At 37.3% G+C, this 21628-nt stretch overlaps 1 protein-coding gene across 24 annotated transcripts in view; it reads left to right on the top strand.

The window, feature by feature from the left end:
• The window catches only part of RUNDC3B (RUN domain containing 3B), a 180833-nt gene that overhangs the window by 107050 nt on the left and 52155 nt on the right, over window positions 1-21628 (top strand). For all 24 annotated transcript variants that reach the window (XM_074035589.1, XM_005550325.4, XM_074035600.1 and 21 more), the window contains 2 exons: window positions 10863-11031; window positions 17735-17892. In XM_074035589.1, coding sequence (XP_073891690.1) covers window positions 10863-11031; window positions 17735-17892 — 327 coding nt within the window. The remainder of the gene's footprint in view (window positions 1-10862; window positions 11032-17734; window positions 17893-21628) is intronic.

The raw sequence follows: 21628 nt of genomic DNA, 5'->3' as shown, positions 1-21628 counted from the left end.
AGGCAAGAGAAAGAAATGAAGGGCATCTAAATAGGAAGATAGGGTAATGGAGATAATTTACAAGAAGAGTAAAAAATGTAAAAAATATTGTCCTATAAGAATGGAATTGGAGGAGGGTGGAGTGAGATAGGAGACTTATTTTTCATTTTAAGACTTACAGTCCTTTTTGAGGGGGCAGGGCAGGGCAGGATTATAACTTGTAAAGATTTAGTCAGTTACATACATATTAAACACCTGAGATGTATTTCTTTTTTAATGAAAAATTTGGTATTTGTAAGTTTTACCAAATTACATGTAAATCCTTGATTTTATTATATCCTTTTACTTATTTCTTGTTTTTTTTTTATTGAGCTCTCACTTTCTAGTATTTAGGGCATTGTTTTTAGAGAATCATGTAGAACAACTGCTTTAATCTTTTTTTTTATTCATAGAAAGTCCTGTTAAGATATTTTTATTTATGTAAATTTAATATTGTAAAAAAGACCAAAAAGTTAGAATATAATTGAGTTTTTATTAATCTAAGTGAATAATTATCTATAAAGATGATGTCAGGTTTTTACCTTACTAATATTTTTTCATGTCCAATATAGCAAAATATTTATAATTTCAATGATAAAAGGTGCCTAAATTCATTTAGATTATTGTAGGCCTTTGTACTACACTTAAACCAGATTGGTAGGTTATGGCTTATTTTACTTACATCTACTCCCTTAAAATATAAAAAATTTTTATATTCAAAAAGTAGTAGTTTGAATAAGTGAGAAGTATAATAGTTATTCTCTATACACCATATTCCATCAATTTTATTATATACTTCTTTGTTTTACATTTCAATATTTCTGACAAATAATGTTGTGCCATAGTTTGTCAGCATTGTTTTCCCTTTCTTGGTGCATACAGTAATGGTGCATCTTTTATTTTATTTTGTCCTGGAATTGATGGAAATATGTTATTATGTTGTTTGGGATTTCTTCTGTTTGAAGAAATCATAATAGTTAGATAATATCCTCTCCCTCCTCCTGGTCTTACCTCCAATACCCAGACCATGACTTTGAGCTTTGTCAAAAATTCTAACTGGATGTCCTGTTTAGATCTTTTAAACCTATTATTATTGTGAAATAAAACTCACAAAGAAAAATAGATAAAACATAAATGTGTAGCATAAAACATTTATGAAATATATACTGAGTAATCACCACTCTCAGTATAGATAAAGTAAACATAGTCAGCATTGTGAAAGGCCTGCTTTTATCACTTCAAAATCACAACCCCCCATGAGCTCCTGAGACATAGTTACTGTAATAATACATTTTTTGGTAGTGACTTCATTGCTTTTTTTAAATTTTACTCTAAGAATGTACCTTACCTCCTACACACTATAGTTTAGTTATGCTTGATTTTTACTTTCTATAAATGGAGTAATAGATCCACCAAATAACTATTAGAACTGATAAACAAGTTCAGTAAATTTGCAGGATGCAAAATCAACATACAAAAATCAGTAGCATTTCTACGTGCCAACAGTGAACAATATGAAAAAGAAACAAAGAAAGCAATTCCATTTACAATAGCCACAAATAAAATTAAATACCTAAGAATTAACTTAACCAAAGAAGTAAAAGATCTCTACAATGAAATTTATAAAATACTGATGAAAGAAATTGAAGAGCACCAAAAAAATGAAGGGATATTCCATTTTCGTTAATTGGAAAATTCAGTGTCCATACCACACCAAGCAATCTATAGATCCAGTGTATTCTCTGTCAAAATACCAGTGACATTCTTCACAGAAATAGAAAAAATTATACAAATTTGTATGGAACCACAAAAGACCCAGAATAGCCAAAGCTATCATGAACAAAATGAAACAAACTGGAAGAATCAAATCATCTGCAAATACTGCAGAACTATAGTAACCAAAGCAGCATGGTACCAGCATAAAAATAGACATACAGACCAATGGAACAGAACAGAAATTCAGAAATAAATCCATGCATCTATAGTAAACTCATTTTCTAGAATGGTCAAGAATATGCACTGGGGAACAGACAATCTCTTCAATAAATGGTGCTGGGAAAACTGGATATTCATATGCAAAAGGATGAAAGTAGACCTCAGTCTCTCGCCATATACAAAAATCAAACCAAAATGCATTAAAGACTTAAATTTAAGACTTGAGGCCAGGTGCAGTGGCTCATGCCTTTAATCCCAGTACTTTGGAAGCCAAGGCAGCAGGATCTTTTGAAGTCAGGAGTTTGAGACCAGCCTAGGCAACACAGTAAGATGCTGTCTGTACAAAAATCTTTTAAAAACTTAGCTGGACATGGTGTTGCACACCTGTAGTCCCAGCTACTTGGACGGTCAAGGTGGGAGAATCACTTGAGCCCAGGAGTTCAAGGCTGCAGTGAGTCATGATTGTGCCACTGCACTGCAGCCTGAGCAACAAAGCAAAACCCAGACTCAAAAAAAAAAAAAAAAAAAGAGAGAAGACCTGGAACTATGAAACTGCTACAAAAAAAAAAAAAAAAAAAAAACACTGGGAAAAACTGCAGGTCACTGATTCACCTGGGCAAAGATTTCCTGAGTAATACCTCAGAAGCACAGGCAACCAAAGCAAAAATGGACAAATGGGATTCCATCAAGTTGAAAAGCTTCTGCACAGCAAAGGAAGCAATCAACAAACTGAAGAGACAACACATAGAGTGGGAGAATATATTTGCAAGCTATTCATCTGACAAGGGATTAATAACCAGAATATATAAAGAGCTCAAACAACTCAATAGGAAAAAAAATCAAATAATCCAATTAAAAAGTGTGCAAAAGATCTGAATGGACATTTCTCAAGAGGAAACATACAAGTGGCCAACAGGTATGCGAAAAACTGTACAACATCGTTAATCAACAGAGAAATGCAAATCAAAACTACAGTAAAATATCATCTCACTCTAGTTAAAATGTCTTTTATTCAAAAGACAGGCAATAATGAATGCTGGCAAGGATATGGAGAAAGGGGAACCCTTCTACACTGCTGGTGGAAATGTAAATTAGTACAACCACTACAGAGAACAGTGTGAAAGTTTCTCAAAACACTCAAAAAAGAACTAACATATGATCCAGCAATCCCACTGCTAGGTATATATCTAAAAGAAAGGAAATCAGAAAGTATATGAAAGAGATATCCGCACTCTCATGTTTATTGCAGTACTATTCACAATAGCTAAGATGTGGGATCATACTAAGTATCCATAGATGGATGAATGGCTAAAGAAAATGTGGTATATATAAACAATGGTATATTATTCAGCCATAAAAAAGAATGAAATCCTATCATCTGCAACAATATAGATGGGCCTGGAGGACATTATGTTATGTGAAATAAGCCAGGCATAGAAAGACAAATTTCCCATATTCTGATGAGGGAGCTAAAAATTAAAATAGTTAAACTCATGAAGATAGAGAATAGAATGATGGTTAGCACAGCCTGGAAAGGGTAGTAAGGGAGGGGAGAAAACTCGGGATGGTTAATGGATATAAAAACAGTTAGAATGAGTAAGATCTAGTATTTGATAGCCCAACAGGATGATTGTAGTCAGCAATAATTTGTTGTATATTTTAAAATAACCAAAAGAGTGGAATTGGAGTGTTCCTAACACAAAGAAATGATACATGTGGTTGGGCATGGTAGCTCATGCCTATAATCCCAGTACTTTGGGAGGCTGAGGGAGGGGGCTCACTTGAGGCCAGGAGTTCAAGACCAGCTTGAGCAACATAGTGAGACTCTGTTGCCACACAAATTTTTAAAATTAGCCAGATGTAGTGGTGTTTGCCTGTAGTCCTAGCTACTTGGGAGACTGAGGAGAGGGGATTGCTTATGCTCAGGAGTTTGAGGCTATAGTGAGCTGTGGTCATGCCATTGCTTTCCAGCCTGGGAAACAGAGTGAGATCCTGTATCAAAAAAAGAAAAAAAAATCCTTGAGGTGATGGATACCCTCAATTACCCTTATGTGATTATTACATATTAAATGCCTGTATCAAAACATCATGTGTACCCCATAAATATATACCTCACCTGTTATATACCCATAACCATTAAAAATAAAAATAATTATTTAAAAGTTCAAATTGCTGAATTTTTACATCAAAGCTCTGAAATAAACTATAAATAAATAATTTAGTTTTAGATGTATTTCATTTGTGCAGTTTATAGTTGGGTTTTGTTCTGTGATACAGGTTTTTTTTTTCTTAATGAGTGATTTTAGCCTATTCACACTTATTGATTCGTAACATCAATTACCATAACTATATAATGCCCACACATACCTATTTCTTTAGTTGGTGTTAGCCAATACAGTAGCCGTTAGCCACATGTGGCATTCACTACTTCAGATGTAACTAGTGTGACTGAGGAACTGAATTTTCATTTAAATTTAATTTTGATTAATTTAAATTTAAACATTGATGCTACATTGTTGAGGGAAATTGAAGAAGATGTAAGTAAATAAAAAGATATCCTTGTTAATTGAAACACTTCATATTCTGAAGATGGCAATACTTCTGAATTGATCTGCAGATTCAATTCAGTTGCTATCAGTATTCCAACATCCTTTTTTGCTTGTAGAAATGGACAAGCTAATCCCAAAATTTGTATGGAATCGCAAGGGATCCTAAATAGCCAAAACAATCTTGAAAGGGAAATACAAAATCAGAAGACTCATACATCCTAATTTCGGAATTTGCTACAAAGTTTCAGTAATCAAAAAAATATGCCTCTAGCACAAGGATAGACATACAAATCAACAGAATTAAATTAAAAGTCTGTAAATAAACCCATACATTTTTGGTCAATGGAGTTTTGAAAAGGATACCAAAACCATTCAATGGAGAAAGAATAGTGTTTTCACCAAATGATGCTGGGACAACTGAATATTTACATGCAAATGAATGAATTTGGACCTTAAACTCATATGAAATGCAAAAATTAATTCAAAAATGGATCCAAGACCCAAATGTAAGAGCTAACACTATAAAATCTTATAAAGGAAACATAGGTGTAAATTTTTCATAACCCTGAGTTAGGCAATTGTTTTTTTAATAAGACACCAAAAATATAAATAACAGAAGAAAAAATAGATAAATTGGACTTCATCAAAATTAAAACCTTGCATTATCAAAGGATACCATCAAAAAATGAAAGAGTGACCCAGAGACTGGGAGAAAATTTTTGCAAGTCATATACAAAATCAGGGTCTAGTATTTAGAATATATAAAGAACTACAACTTAGCAACACAAATATAAATAACCCAATTTTAAAATGGGCAAAGAACTTGAATAAACATTTCTCCAAAGAAGATGCACAGTGGTCAAGAAGCACATGAAATGATACTCAACATCATTAGTCATTAGGGAAATGCAAAGTCAAACCACAGTAAGACACCACTTTATACCCACAGGGATAGCTATATCCAAAATCAACAAAACATAAGTATCGGTGAGGATGCGGAGAAGTTGCATTTCTGGTGGGGAAATATAAAATGATGCAGTTGCTGTGGAAATCAGTTAGATAATTTCTCAAAGTTAAATAAAGAATTACCGTGTGATTCTGAAATTCTACTCCTAGATATCAATTCTCTTTCCACCCAAGATAACTGAAAACATATGGTCAGACAAAAACTTGCACATGAACGTTCATTATTCTTAATAGCAAAAAGTGGACACAACGCAAGTGTTCATCAGTTGGTGAATAAATTAAAAATGTAGTGTATCCATACAATGGAGTATTACTCAGCCTTAAAATGGGGTGAAGCATTGATACCTACTACAACATGGATAAACCTTGAAAACAGTATAGGTGAAAGACATCAAGCACAAAAGAACCCAGATAGAAGACTGTTTCCGGCACATCTAGAGTTTCTGTTTCTCTTCTCTGGAAATCTTTTGTCTCTCCTTTGGGCATTCTTGCTTTATATGTTAATTCCTTATATCTGTAAACTGTAATATAATGGGGAGCCGAGCAAGAAGACATGAGGCAGATGAGAACAGAGGTAGCCTTCATTGGGCTCGTGGGCGAGGTTTACCGGTCCTCTAGGAGGCGGGCCGAGGAAGTCGCACTCAGGGCAGGTATCGGGGGCCTTTTATAGGGTGAGGTAGGTGGGGTTTGTAGGTTTCAGTTTTCCTGAGTTAGGTTTCGATTTCTGAGGAATGACGTGTCCAGGAGCTTGCACAGAGCGGGGGTTTTTTGGCGGGTGCAGGCTTTTTTCGCGCGCTGAAAGTCTTAGCAGGAAGTGAAGGGTGGGAATTCCTAACAAAGGGCCTGCCATGCCAGGTGATACCGCCATGTTGGGTCTAGATTCCTGCCTAACATTCCGACCTCTTTCTAATAAGAAAAAGGGGCGACGTATTCATCTGGCTGCTTCCTGCTGATATAGGCCGTTGTGGGGTTCTTTGGAGGTCGGAACTTGGGTATAGGGGTGGAGTAGCATCTGATTGTAAGTGACCCAGGAGACTCCTTTCATGCGGTCCTGGATGAAGCGGAGGACACAGGGAGCTGCGGGGGCAGTTAGATGTGGAGGCGCAGATCCTGTCTGGTTGCACCAGGAAGCATTGGGGATGGAACTGTTGAAGCCGGGATGGGGTGAGGTGGCTGAGACACTTGTGTGTGATGAGATCTGACAGTCGGTGAGAAGAGTAGACAGTAAGAGAATGTCCTAGGGTGAGCTTGAGGGCCTCCTTGGTAAGTTCTGTGGCAGTTGCCAGGGCTCGCAGACGAGGTTGCCAGCCCTGGACCGTGGGGTCTAACTGCTTGGAGAGAGAGGCCACAGCCTGGTATGTGGATCCAACCGGCTGGGCTAGGAGGCCAGTAGCTACCTTTTGTGGCTCCTTGGAGAATAGATGAAAAGGCCGAAGGGGGTTGGGGAGAGAGAGAGCAGGGGCAGAAAGGAGACAGTCCTGAAGCTTCTCGAAAGAGTTGGCAACTAATGAGGGGTCGGACAGCGGTCCAGTGGGCACTTCCTTGGCAGCCTGGTAGAGGGGCTTGGCTAGGACCCCGAAGTTGGGAATCCAATGCCTGAAATACCCTACTAGTCCTAGGAAGGACAAGATCTCTTCCGCATCCTGAGGAGGCTGGAGAGTTTTGATGAGGCTTATGCTATCTGCCATGAGGCTTTTTGTAGTGGGATGTGAGGAGTATGCTTAGGTAGGTGACAGAAGGGGTGCAAAGCTGAGCCTTGGCCAGGGTAACCCGATAACCTCGGTCACCAAGAAAATTTTAAAGTGTAGCAGTATCCACAAGGGAGCTCTCCCAGGAGGGACTACATAGTAATAAGTCATCTACATATTGCAATAGTGTGCTGTGGGTAAGGGGACAGAGGCTAACATCCTGTGCCAGTGCCTGTCCGGAAAAATGGGGGCTATCTTGGAACCCTTGAGGCAGAACAGTCCAAGTCAGCTGGGAAGAAATATGAGTGTCTGGATCTTCCCATGTAAAGGCAAACAGAAAGTGACAGTCGGGGTGTAGGGGAATGGTGAAGAAGGCATCGTTTAGGTCAAGGACAATAAAATGAGTGGTATTGGGGAATGCGCGAGAGAAGTGTATATGGGTTAGGAACAACTGGAAAGGTGGGGACTACTGCCTCATTGATGAGGTGTAGATCCTGCACGAGGCGGTAGGCCCCGGAGCTTTTCCGTACAGGCAGGATAGGAGTATTGCATGGTGAGTTGGCAGGGACTAGAATGTGCTGCTGGAGCAGGCACATGATGATGGGTTTTAGTCCCTGTCAGTGTTCAAGGGAGGTAGGGAACTGGGGTCTACAGGGAAACTTGGAGGGATCCTTCAGCTGGATGCAGACTGGAGTATGGTGCTGGGCAATGATCGGGGTAGAGGTGTCCAACACCTTAGGGTTAATGGGGACTAGAAACGGGAGTGGGGGGTCAGCCTGGTGGGGTTTATCAGGCGGGAGGAGGGGAAAGAAGAACGCGAGGTGCGGGGAGGGGTTGGGCTGGAAGTGAACTGAGGCCCCTAGCTTGGAGAGGAGATCTCGTCCTAACAAGGGGACTTGGGCACAAAGGAATGATAAGAAATGAGTGTGAGAAGAGGGAGCCATCCAGGCGGCAAGACAGAGGAGGAGTCTGGCGGTAGGTGGAGGGAGTGCCATCAATTCCCATGACTGTGACAGCGGAGGGATGGCTGGGGCCACTGAAGGAAGGCAAAACAGAGTAGGTGGCCTCCGTATCCATAAGGAAGGATATGGACTTATCTGCTACCTGGAGCATAACCCTGGGCTTGGCGAGAGTAAGAGGGGTTCCCGAGTCTGGGCCTCTTCAATCTTCGTCGGTGTCGAGGAGCTGGAAGACGCCTCTGGTACCTGGAGGAGGGTTGTCACGTGGAGGCGCAGCGACCGTCTTCAGGTTGGGTCAGTCTGACTTCCAATGGCCTATCTGCCGACAGCTCGGACAGGGGCGAGTTGGCTCCTTAGGGTTGGGGCACTGCTTGGCCCAGTGGCCTTTGTTGCCACACTTGAAGCAGGCACCAGGTGGCACTCAGGGAGTACCTCCTCTCTGAGAGCTCCTGGAGCCAGCCGGCCTCAGGGCTGCTACCAAGGCCTGGGTTTGGAGTTGTACCTTCTGTTTTAGCCTGGCCTGTCACTGGGCTTCAGCTGCTTCCTCCCTGGAGTTGTAGACCTTGAAGGCCAGTTTGACTAAATCCTGGATGGGAGTTTGAGGGCCGTCCTCCACCTTTTTAAATATTTTCCGGATATCCAGAGCTGACTAAGAAATAAAGTACGTAGCCAAGATGGTTCCTCCTGCGGGGGAGGCAGGGTCAAGGCGGGTGTACTGAATGAGTGCCTCTGTCAGTCAGTTAAGAAAAATGGCCGGATTTTCATCTGAGTCTTGGACTACCTCCTTTAATTTATTAAAGTTGACCAACTTATTGGAGGCTGCCTGCATGCCGGCAAGAAGGCACTGGACCATCATGTCTCGGCGGCAGCGGCCTGCCTGCCCAACCTGGTGGTCCTAGCCGGCCTCGGCCGAGAGCACCACCTCGGTGCCTACTGGCATGGCCGGGTCAGTTAAATGAACCTGGTCAGCATGCTGCCTGGCTGCTGCTAGGATACCTCCCATTCCTCAGGGGACAGAGTTGAGGTCATAATGACATGTAGATGATGCCAGGTGAGGTCATACGCCTGGCATAGGTATCTGAACTCTTTGATATACAGAGTGGGGTTGGCCGAGAAAGAGCCTACATGCTCTTCAATCTTAGGTCTGCCAGCAAAAACAGCACATGGACCCGGACCACTCCTTCGGTGCCTGCCACTTCCCGCAAGGGGCACAGGAGGTTGGTCCTGGACCGGGTATGGGCTGAGACAGGCAAGGAGGAGGAGGAGGCAGGAGAGACAGGATCCGTCAGGTTTGGTGGGGACACAGGAGGAGTGGACAGAAGGGGTGGCGCCGACGAGGATGGAGACGACGACGGGTCAGAGTAAGGGGGAGGTTGAGCAGGGGACTGAAGGGGGGACAGGGAAAGAGTATTAGGGGGCTCAGAGAAAGTGGAGGAATTGTCCTTCTCCTTGCTTGAGGGAGTAGATTTCGCGAGCAAGACCTGGGCCAACGAACATCAGGCTCAGAGGTCTGGGCAGGAACACAAGTCCTAAAAGGCCTGACCATAGGGTACCTCGGACCATTTGCCTAGCCTCTTGCAAAACTTGGTCAGATGTGTGAGGATATTAAAGTCTAGAGTGCCTTCTGCAGGCCACTGAGACTGATTATCTTAATTTATACTGCAGCCATGCCACTGTGCAGAAGAAAATAAGCTGCTTTCGTTTTAGGTCTTGGCTGAGACCTAAAGCCTGGAAATTAGCCAAGAGGCACCCCAGAGGGGATTTTGGGTCTGGTTTGGACTGGGCAGTCCCCATGATCCTGAGGCGGGCAGTCCGGAGGCAACGGGAGCATCCTCCCACTGCCATGCAGAGTGCAGGGTATGGCGGCTTCCAGAGAGGTTGGACGTCTCCTAGTCCCTGGTGCCGAGATCACAAGTGACGAACGGGGGAGGCCCTGACATGGCCACGTTTTCAGGCAGGGACTCCCGGAGCCTGCAGGACGGGGGAAAACTTACCCAGCAGTGATCGAATTGAGTCTCGGATTTGGTGAAACGGCTCCTGGCTCGGAGAGGAGGTCCTGGCTCTGGGAGAGGAGAGCCTGCCGGAACCAGCAGGGGTCTAGGGAGGGGTCTCCTCCCGGGTTTCAGCACCAGTGTAATGTAATGGGGAGCCGAGCAAGAAGACACAAGGCAGATGAGAACAGAGGTAGCCTTCATTGGGCTCGCGGGCGAGGTTCACCAGTCCTCTAGGAGGAGGGCCGAGGAAGTCGCACTTGGGGCGGGTATCAGGGGCTTTTTATAGGGCGAGGTAGGTGGGGTTTATAGGTTTCGGTTTTCCTGAGTTAAGTTTTGATTTCTGAGGAATGACGTGTCCAGGAGCTTGCACAGAGCAGGGGTTTTTTGGCGGGCGCGGGCTTTTTTCACACGCTGAGAGTCTTAGCAGGAAGTGAAGGGCGGGAATTCCTAACAAAGGGCCTGCCATGTCAGGTGATACTGCCATGTTGGGTCTAGATTCCTGCCTAACATAAACCTCACTTGAACTTCTGTAGTATCTCCAGGGTTGGTTTCCAAGAGGGATTCAGCAGCCTATGCTAACTTGCCTTTTTTTTTTTTTTTTCCAGGAAGCTAAAATCTTTATAATATCATTATAATTCTGTATTTAGTACTGAATATTTTCAAATTTGTTCACCATAGCTTGCAAATATAAAAGTGTTTAAGAATCAAGTTGGAACATATTTTTAACTTTTTAAAAAATTTTGATATTCCCAGTTCTGATAGTATCAGCAGTGATGAGGAGGAGCTAAGGACTTTGGGAAGCAGTGGTAGTGAAAGCAGTACTCCAGAGAATGTCGGACCTCCTTTCCTCATGGATGAGAACAGTTGGTTCAACAAGTGTAAGAGAGTTAAACAAAAGTATCAACTTACCCTGGAACAGAAGGTATTTTAAAATTATCAAAACACACTTAAGTTTATTCTTGTTATTGCCTTTGAACTGTGACTGCTGAAATATTTTTAACTGAATAAAATTATTTATCCATTGCTGCTTCTCTTCTGTTTTTGAATTGTCCTCCTTTTAATGAAAAATCAGGCAGTCATAGAAGATGCTTTTGTTTGTTGAACTTTTTCAAATTTTATGTTTTAACATAAAAACAAGGCATTATTTTAATAAGCAGTTTAATTTATGTATTTGAGATTTTAATTTCTATCATTAATTTTATAAAAGATTATTGGTTTGTGAAAATGCAGTGATTGCCTAAGCACGTACATCTGTTTTTTTGAAAATTAGATATTTTAGCAGCTCTCGTGTGTTAAGCACTGTAGTAGGCAAAGTGGAGTATATAACAGAAAGAAAACAAATTCTATTAAGGACTTTGTAACCATTACTTTCTTACTGTATTTTCTATTTTTCCCTTTTCTTCTTCTTTAATATCATTATTCATAGATGATATATATAAGGAAAGCCCAATGGAATTAGTGATAGAAATATTCAAAAAATTAAAAATGCAGTGGGGAAATTGTTATCATTTTACAAATATAAATAATTTTATCTATACAGATAGCTGTTGCTTAGAAAATACTTTTTAAATCCAAATTATATAGCTATAAACATTTGCATAATGCATACGAAGAAAACTTTTCATGTGCTATTAAAGGAGACTTGTGGTACCAGCAAGAATTCAGACTAAGATAATCTGAAAGTATCTTCATTGCAAAAATCTGAAAATGCTGAGTAGAATACAATTTTTTAAAAGATTTATTCAGAGCTACTCTCTCAAGAAAAGGAACTCACTAGGGATCAGAAACATAGACCTAACACAATAAGAATATGTGCATATATTGAGAGAACTGTAGGCCCCAGGGATGGGGGTGAAGGCATAATTCCTTAACCTAGAAACTTGCATTTTAACACCAACAAACAGCAGGCATAGGACCCTGTCATTCAGGTGGAAATTGAACCTAGAATGCAGGAATGAGATGCAAAATGGCAGAGTAAACAAATAAATTTGTAAAGAAACCTTGGTTACATGAAATAGCAAAAATAATGACCAATATGGGGTGACATTGGTATACTGAAATATGTTTAACTGGCTCTTTTAGAGGAGATGGAAACAGAAGCCCTCAATTGTAGTGTTTGCCAATTTTTCTGGGATAAATACTCCCATCATGGCCAATTTAAAGGTACCAATATGACATCACTGAATGTAAAATTGGGAAGAGATGCACAGTAGAACACCATTCCATAGTATTTCTACTAAGATAGATGAAATAGATGTAAATGACTGTAAGAACATAGATAATAATAGTTAAAATATGGTGAAATAATTAGAAAGTGATGAATTTTGAGTAGTTATTACCTTTGTGTTTAATATAATTTACTTAGTTGTAAATTTATATAATTTAATTTTTAATAACAGCAATGTTTAACAACTGAGTTAAATTTCTGAAATTTAACAGTCAGTTCTTGAGAGCCTATACAAGCCAGCTACAGACCACCACTGGGAGTATGAAAGCAGAGCAGAACTAAAATGCTGACTAAAAAACATCAGAAAGAGTGAGAGATGCACAGTAGAACACCATTCCATAGTATTTCTACTAAGATAGATGAAATAGATGTAAATGACCATAAGAACATAGATAATAATTAAAATATGGTGAAATAATTAGAAAGTGATGAATTTTGAGTAGTCTTTTGAGCTAGTCTTTCGAGGTCTTTGTAATATAGTGAAGGAGGTTAGAGACATTTTTAAATGTGTGTGCCTGTTTCCAAAATTAACATTTAGAAGTTGCAATTAAGAGAATAGAAGTAGAATGTTTAATTTTCAAACTAGTAGAGGGAAAGAAAAGAAATAAGGAAAGATTGATCAGTATAATAGAAGGGAACACATTAGAAAAAATAAGGATAGTGAAAAGAGAACACAAAATGCAAATTACATATAACCAGAAGAGTCAACACCACCATAAAAGTAAATGGCAGAAACTTGCCAGTTAAGATAAACTCTTAGATTTATTGAAAAATAATTATAAAATTTAGCTCTATGCTATTGATAAGAGAGACACATAACATATAATGACATAAAAAGTTGAAACTAGGGGAATAAATATACTAGATAGATACTAACTAAAAGAATTCTATGTCAATATCATTAAACGTAGACATTAAGGCAGAAACATTTTTTTAAAAGGCAGTGTCTTTCTTTAGTCTTAATAATGCTTACTTTTTAAAGTAAGCATTCACCAAGAATATATATCAGTGCTGAACTTACATCTATTTAACAATATATCCATGAAAAATATGAAGCAAAAATTAATTAAATGTCCAGAATAAATTGGTAATTCCATAATTATAATGAGAAATTTTAATCTTTCAGAGTAATTTATAGATTGAATGGATGTAGTGAACTTCAGTAACACAATTAATAAACCTGATCTAAAATATATTAAATGTTAACAATTAGAATATATAACCTTTTCAAGCATATATGGAACAGCTATAGTGTTTTTTTGTTTTGTTTTGTTTTTTGTTTTTGTTTTTGAGATGGAGTCTCGCTTTGTCACCCAGGCTGGAGTGCAGTGGTACAATCTTGGCTCACTGAAACCTCCACCTCCTGGGTTCAAGTGATTCTCCTGCCTCAGCCTTCCGAGTACCAGGGACTACAGGCATGTGACACCATGCCTGGTTAATTTTTGTATTTTTAGTAGAGACGGGGTTTCATGACGTTGGCTAGGCTGGTCTCTAACTCCCGACCTCAAGTGATCTGCCCACTTCGGTCTCCCAAAGTGCTGGTATTACAACTATGAGCCACCGCACCTGGCCAATTTTTTATGGAGCACACTAGGTTACAAAACAAATGTCCACAAATACCAAAGAAATGATACAATATTATCATTTTAGTATAACTTTTATATTAATATAAGGTCATGTGAATAGTGCAGTAAAGTTAGATATCCATACAAAAAGTTTAGCACCACCCACATGCGACCCATGAAATTAAAGAAAAAATTGTCTAAATTATAGGTCAAAAAATTGAGGAAATAGAATACTTTAAAATGAATGAGAATGAAAATAATGCATACTAACCATTGTAAGTTGCCACACAACTTGTATAGTACTTGTAGAAATACTTAGATATTTAGAAAAGAAACAATGAAAATTAAAGAGATAAGTATCCAAGTAGTCGTCAAAGAGCAACCAAACCAGTTCAAAAAGAAGGAAAGTAATAAAATAACATATATTGGTGAAGTAAAAAACAAAGAAACATAATTAACAAAACCAAGAGATAATTATTTGCAAAAATTAATGAAATAGACATTCTAGCTAGAATAATTTTTTTAAAAAATTAAGGCACAGATAATCTTAAGCATGGAAGAATAGACAGCACAGCATAAATGTGGGAGAAACCCTCCCAATAATTATTAGAGAATATTTAAATAATTTTATGATAATACTTTGCAAAACAAAGAATTTTTATAAATACTACTTATCAAAACTGATAGATATATAGCCATTTAACAAATTGAATAAGTAGTTTAAAATCTATCCAGTCCCCCACCAAAAAAAAAATCATGTATTGTTTTGGTGAGTCTACAAAATACAGTCATGCACTACATAATAATGTTTTGGCCAACAATGGGTCATGTATATGAGGTGGTCCCATAAGATTATAATAAAGATGAAAAATTCCTATCACTTAGTGGTGTAGCCATGGTAATGTTGTAACACAATGCATTACTCATGTGTTTGTGGTGATGCTGGTGTAAATAAACCTATTTCCCTGCCAGTCATTAAAAACTAGCATATACAATTATGGACAGCACATAATACTTGATAATGATAATAAAGTACTGTTACTGGTTTACATATTTACTATACAATGCTTTTTAGTCATTATTTTTTAGTGTACTCCTTCTACTTAAAAAACAAAAAAATTAAATGTAAAACAGCTTCAGGCAGGTCTTTTAGGAGGTAGTCCAGCAGTAGGCATTGTGATCATGGGAGATGACAGCTCCGTGTATTAATGCTCCTGAAGTCTTTCCAGTCGGACAAGAGGCGTAAGTGGAAGACATTGATATGGATGATCCTGACCCTGTGTAGGCCTAGGCTAATGTGTGTGTGTGTCTTCATTTATAATGAAAAAGTTTAAAACATTAAAATTTTTTAAAATGTGTAAATAGAAAAAAAGCTTATAGAATCAGGATGTTAAAAAGAAAATATTGTTGTATAGCTGTACAATGTATGTTTTAAACTGTTATTACAAAAGAGTCAAAAAGATTTTTAAAAGTTTGTAAAGTAAAAATGTTATAGTAAGCTAAGTTTAATTTTATTACTGAAGAAAGAAAACATAAAAATAAATTTAGTGTAGGCTAGGTGTACAGTGTTTATAAAGTCTGCAGTAGGGTACAGTAGTTGTAGGCCTTTACATTCGCTAACTACCCACTCACTGACTCACTTTGAGCAATTTCCAGTCCTGCAAGTTCCATTTCACAGTAATGGCCTACATAGTTGTGCCTTTTTTTAAAAAAAAATTCTTTTATACCATATTTTTACTGTCCCTTTTCTATGTTTAGATATATAAATACTTGCTATTGTATTACAGTTGCCTACAGTACTCAGTATAGTAACATGCTGTGTAGGTTTGTAGCCTAGGAACAATAGGCTATACCATCTAGCCTAGGTGTGTAGTAGACTGTACCATCTAGGTTGGTGTAAGTACACTCTGTAATGTTCATAGAATGGCAAAATGGCCTAGCAACACATTTCTCAGAACATATCCCCATCATTAAGTGGCACACAACTGTATGAGTGATCCCTATTTTATATGGACTGTTCCTGAGAATAGAAAAAGAAGGAATAGTTTTCAATGAATTTAATGAATCCCAGTATAACTTTTATGCTAACATAAGATCATGTGAATATAGTATCAAGTGGGAATGTGATTAGTATAAAACCAGTAGTAAAAATGATTACTACAATGGCAATATCAATAACAGTATCTAGTAAATGTGAAGATATACACGGCTTATACCCTAGGAATTCTCCTCCTAGATACATCTCCTCGAAACTCTTGGATGTGCATACCAGGAGACATAACAGAGTGTGTTCACAGCAATATTGTTTATATTAAGAAAAACCTAAAGTGATCCAAATGGTCGTTGAGAGAACAGTGACAGAAGAGTGAATAAACTGCAATATTCATACAATGGAATACTATACAGTTTTTAGAGCAAATGAACTATAGCTAGACTCATCAATATAGACAAAACATTTTCAAAAGGATATTGACAAAACGAAGCAAAACTAAACAACTTATTGTTTAAGATGACACATATTTGTAGTAAAACTGGAAAGAAAAGTAAAGAGATGATAAATACAAATCTAGGATATTGTTACCTTTGCAGAGGAGACAGTCAAGGAAGGCATTATATTGGCTTTTAAAGTATTGGTGATTAATCTAGGTGGTGGATATGTGAGTATTCTTTAATTACTAATGTTTATGAATATATATTGTTTATATATATTCATAAGCTGTATATATGTGAAATATTCATTTCTAAAAATTTAACTTCTGAGATTTTATTATAAAAGAACAAACATTTGAGAATTATCAGGAAAAAATATGAAAAATAAGCTCTTGAAGAATAGTATTAGCTACTCTTAACATGTATCATAAATCTAAAATAGGTGAAAGTTTATTAAAGACACATGAATAGGGTAACATGTAATAGAAGAACACTTTAAAAAGATTCTAATTAAAAATCCTTAGAGGAATTTGAAAGTACATTGCAACTAAAAAGAATAGAATGCCATGGGAAGAGAACAATCAGAAAACAGGAAAGAGCTTTTGAAAATTAAAAATATGATTTCCTGAATCAGAAATTTAGTACAAAGGGTTCGAAGATAAATTCAATAAGGTTTCCCAGAAAGCAGGACAGAAGGACAAAGAAAAAGTAAAGAGTAAAAGGTTAAGAGATCATTCCAAAAAGTCTTATATCTATTACGTGTTTACCAATAATAATAGCTAGTAATTATACATTGCATGCAGTATACTAGACACTGTTCCAAGCAATTTACCTGTATTGATTCATTTAATCCTGCCAACTAGGGTACTCTGATGGGTCCTACTTTTTTAGATGGTGAAACTGTGGCACAGAGAGCTTAAGTAACTTGCCCAAGGACACATAGCTGATAAGTGGTAAAACTGGAATATGACACTAGGCCGGCAGGCCTAACCAAAACATTATACTACCTCTCACTAACATATTAATGCTAAAATGTTAATGTCTATGTGTTTTTGAAAAATAATCACAAAGAGGCAACTTTCTAATTGGTTATTCTGTTTTTAGGTCTGTATTTTGAAGCTAGGAGTCATGCAGTTGTTTTGAAGCTCAGAATTACAATGTTTTAACTAAGTTTTGCATCAAATTAGTTTCTCAAACTTCAGAGAAGAGTTTTAAATAATGGAGAATATATGTTAAATTTTTATATTCAATTAAAACAAATTTTTTACTAATTTATCAGTAATGCTTTGAAATTGTTTCATTACAATATAAATAGGAATAGCATTTAAGCTACTCAGCATTTATCTTCAGGATATGTATTAGAATTTTGCAGTTGCTATATCTTGATGATACTGAATTTCCAGGGTTACCTTGAAGAACTCTTACGACTTCGAGAGAACCAACTATCTGAATCTGTCTCCCAGAATAAAATACTACTTCAAAGGATTGAAGATTCTGATCTGGCCCATAAACTGGAGAAGGAACAATTAGAATATATAATTGTGGAGCTTCAAGATCAGCTGTAAGTACAAGCCTTTTAGAAAAATGTTGGTAGTATGTAAACATTAAGACAAAATGTCGTGTTTTAATATAGGAGGCAAATTCCAGTAAATCTGATTGCTTGTTAATTCTTTTTCACCTACACATTTTTTGAAAGTTTACTTTTGTTTTTGTTATTACAAAAGTAATCCATGTTAATTTCAGAAACTTAAAAAAATACAAGAGGCCGGGTGCAGTGGCTCATATCTGTAATCCCCCGCACTGGGGAGGCTGAGTTGGGCAGATTGCTTGAGCCCAGGAGTTAGAGACCAGCCTGGGCAATGTGGCAAAACCCCATCTCTACTAAAAATATAAAACATTAGCTAGGCATGGTGGCATATGTCTGATTGAGCCATAGCATTCCATTCTGGGTGACAGAGCAAGACTCTGTCAAAAAAAAAAAAAAAAAGAAAGAAAGAAAGAAAGAATAAGAATAAGAAAATACAAGAAGAGAGTAAAAATTACCTTCAGTTGTGTTACCCAGCATAAACTGGTTATAACTTGGTGTATATTATTCCAGATGCATATGTATAATTCTTAAAGTAGTTATTGATTGACTGATTATAAATAGATGGTATTTAGACTAGTGCTACTCAAACTATAGTGCTGGTACATTAACTGTTACTAGGTTGTGCCAGAATGTCACTAAGCAGAGTTTAGGATAGCTGAGTTATTTTTTAATAGCAAGACTCTTTTTGATGAAGAAAGCAGTATATGGAGCTACTTTCTGGTACAAGACTCTTGTCACTGTTAAAGCACTTGTACTAATCATATTTTGTCGGGCTTGCTTTGTTCAATTGTTTATTGTGAAAATTTTCACATATTAATATGTAATCTTAAAAAATAATTTAAATTTTTTTATTTTGAAGTAATTTCAATTTTTCAGAAAAGTTATAAGGATAGTACAAAGAATTCCCATATGACCTTTCCTAGATTCATTATTTTCAACATTTTGCCACATTTGTCTTATAATTCTGTTCCTTTCCCTAAACACATATACATTTTTTAACCACTTGAGAGGTTGCATACATTATGGTCCTTCATTCCTTACTGCTTCAGTGTCATTCTTAAGAACTAAAATATTCCCTTGTATGATCATAGTTCAGTTGTCAATTAAAGATATTTAAATTGATGTACTTTCACCTATAATTCATTTTCTAGTTTTGTCAAATGTCTAAATAATGTCACTTACTACAAATTTTATTTCTTTGGTACTGGGTCCAATTCAGGATTGTGTTTGCATGACTTAAGTTTAAAGTCAGCCACTTTAAACTTAAAACAGTTTTCAGTCTTTTTCTTGCATGAGATTGATATTTCTAAAGAAAACTAGCTAGAATTCTTATAGAATGCCCCTTAATTTGTGTTTGTTTACTTTTTCCTTATGATTAGAATAAGCTTGTCCATTATTGGCTGGATTACAAAATAAGTAGTTATGTTCTGTTGGGGATATGAACACCCAGAGGCACATAGTCTGTTGGACCTTTATTAATGATATTAATATTAATCATTTGGTTAAGATGTTTTTCTCTTCTGTATAGTTACTGCTGTTCCTTCTGTTCCTTATAAATTAATTAATGCATAATTTATAAGTAGATACTTTAAAAATTTCAACTTTTATTTTGGATTCAGGAGGTATATTTGCAGGTTTGTTACATGGGTATGTTACATGATGCTGAGATTTGGGGTATGATTGATCCTGTCACCCAGGTAGTCAGCATGTACCCAATAGGTAGTTTTTCAACTCTTACCCCCGACCCTTCCTCTCCCTTCTCGTAGTCCCCTGTGTCTAATAATGCCATCTTTATGGCCACGTGTGCTGAATATTTAACTACCAGCTATAAGTGAGAACGTGAGGTATTTGGTTTTCTGTTTCTGCATTAAATCACTTAGGATAATGACCTCTAGCTGTATCCATGTTGCTGCAAAGGACATGATTTCATTCTTTTTTATGGCTGCATAGTAGTCCATGGTGTTGATGTACCATATTTTCTTTATCCAATCCACTGTGAATGGGCTCCTCAGTTGATTCTATGACTCTGCTATTGTCAGTAGTGCTGTGATTAACATAGGAGTGCATGTCTTTTTGGCAGAACAATTTATTTTCTTTTGGATATATACCTAGTAATGGTATTGCTGGGTTGAATGGTAATTCTGTTTTAAGTTCTTTGAGAAATCTCCAAAGCATTCCACAGTGGCTGAACTAATTCATTCCCATCAATAGAGTGTAACCATTCCCTTTTCTCCATAACCTTATCAGCATCTCTTGTTTTTCAACTTTTTAATAATAGCCCTCTGACTAGTGTCAGAATGGTTTTGATTTCCATTTCTTTGATGATTATTGTATTGAGCATTTTTTTTCACATTTGTTGGCTGCTTGTATGTCTTCTTTTAAGTATCTGTTCATGTCGTTTGCCCAATTTTTACTGGGGTTATTTGTTTTTTTCTTGTTGATTTAAGTTCCTTACAGGTTCGAGATGTTAGACATTTGTTGGATGCATAGTTCATATTTTCTCCCATTCTGTAGGTTGTCTGTTTACTCTGTTGATAGTTTCTTTTGCTGTGTAGAAGCTCTTTGGTTTAATTAGGTCCCAGTTGTCAATTTTTGTTTTTGTTGTAATTGCTTTCGAGGACTGAGTCATAAATTCTTTTCCATATGTTACATTATTCTGTATATGGCTACCCAGCTATCACAGCACCACTTATTGAATAGGGAGTCCTTTCTCCATTGCTTATTTTTGTCAACTTTGTCAAAGATAAGATGGATTGTGGGTATGTAGCTATATTTCTAGGTTCTCTGTTCTGTTCCATTGGACTTTGTGTCTATTTGTGTAACAGTACCATTCTGTTTTGGTTACTGTAGCCATCCTTGTAATACAGTTTAAAGTTGCATAACATGATGCCTCCAGCTTTGTTTTTTTTTTTTTTTTTTTATTAGGATTGATTTGGCTATTTTTGTTCCATATGAATTTTAGGATTTCTTTTCTAATTCTCTGAAAAATGATGCTGGTATTTTAATAGGTATTGCATTCAATCATGCAATTTGTTCTATAGGTTGCTTTGGGCAGTGTATGGTCATTTCCACAGTATTGATTCTTCCAATTCATGAGCATGGAATGTTTTTCCATTTGTTCATGTCATTGCTTTCAGCAATGTTTTGTAGTTCTCCTTGTAGAGATCTTTCACCTAATTGCTTAGATATATTCCCAGGTATTTTGTGCATGTGTGGCTATTATAAACGGGATTGTGTTTTTGAGGTGACTCTCAGCTTGACCATTATTGGTGTATAGAAGTACAACTGATTTTTATACATTGATTTTATACCCTGAAACTTTACTGAAGTTGTTCTTCAGTTCTAGGAGCCTGTTGGTGGTCGTCAAGATTTTCTAGGTATATAATTATATCATCAGGAGGTTATCAAGGTTTTCTAGGCATATAATTATATCATTAGGAAAGAGAGACAATATGACTTCTCCTTTACCAATTTGGATGCTTTTTATTTCTTTTTCCTATTGCTCTGGCTAGGACTTCTAGTACTATGTTGAATAGGAGTGGCCAGAGTGTGTGTCCTTGTCTTGTTCCACCTCCCAAGGGGAATGTCTCCAGCTTTTGCCTGTTCAGTGTGATGTTGGCTGTAGGTCTGTCTTAGATAGCTCTTATTATTTTAAGATACATTCCCTCAATACCTAGTTTTTTGAGGGTTTTTATCATGAAGGGATGTT

This window comes from Macaca fascicularis, chromosome 3 (assembly GCF_037993035.2).
Source record: "Macaca fascicularis isolate 582-1 chromosome 3, T2T-MFA8v1.1".
NCBI lineage: Eukaryota > Metazoa > Chordata > Mammalia > Primates > Cercopithecidae > Macaca > Macaca fascicularis.
This window is presented reverse-complemented; position numbering and strand designations above follow the sequence as displayed.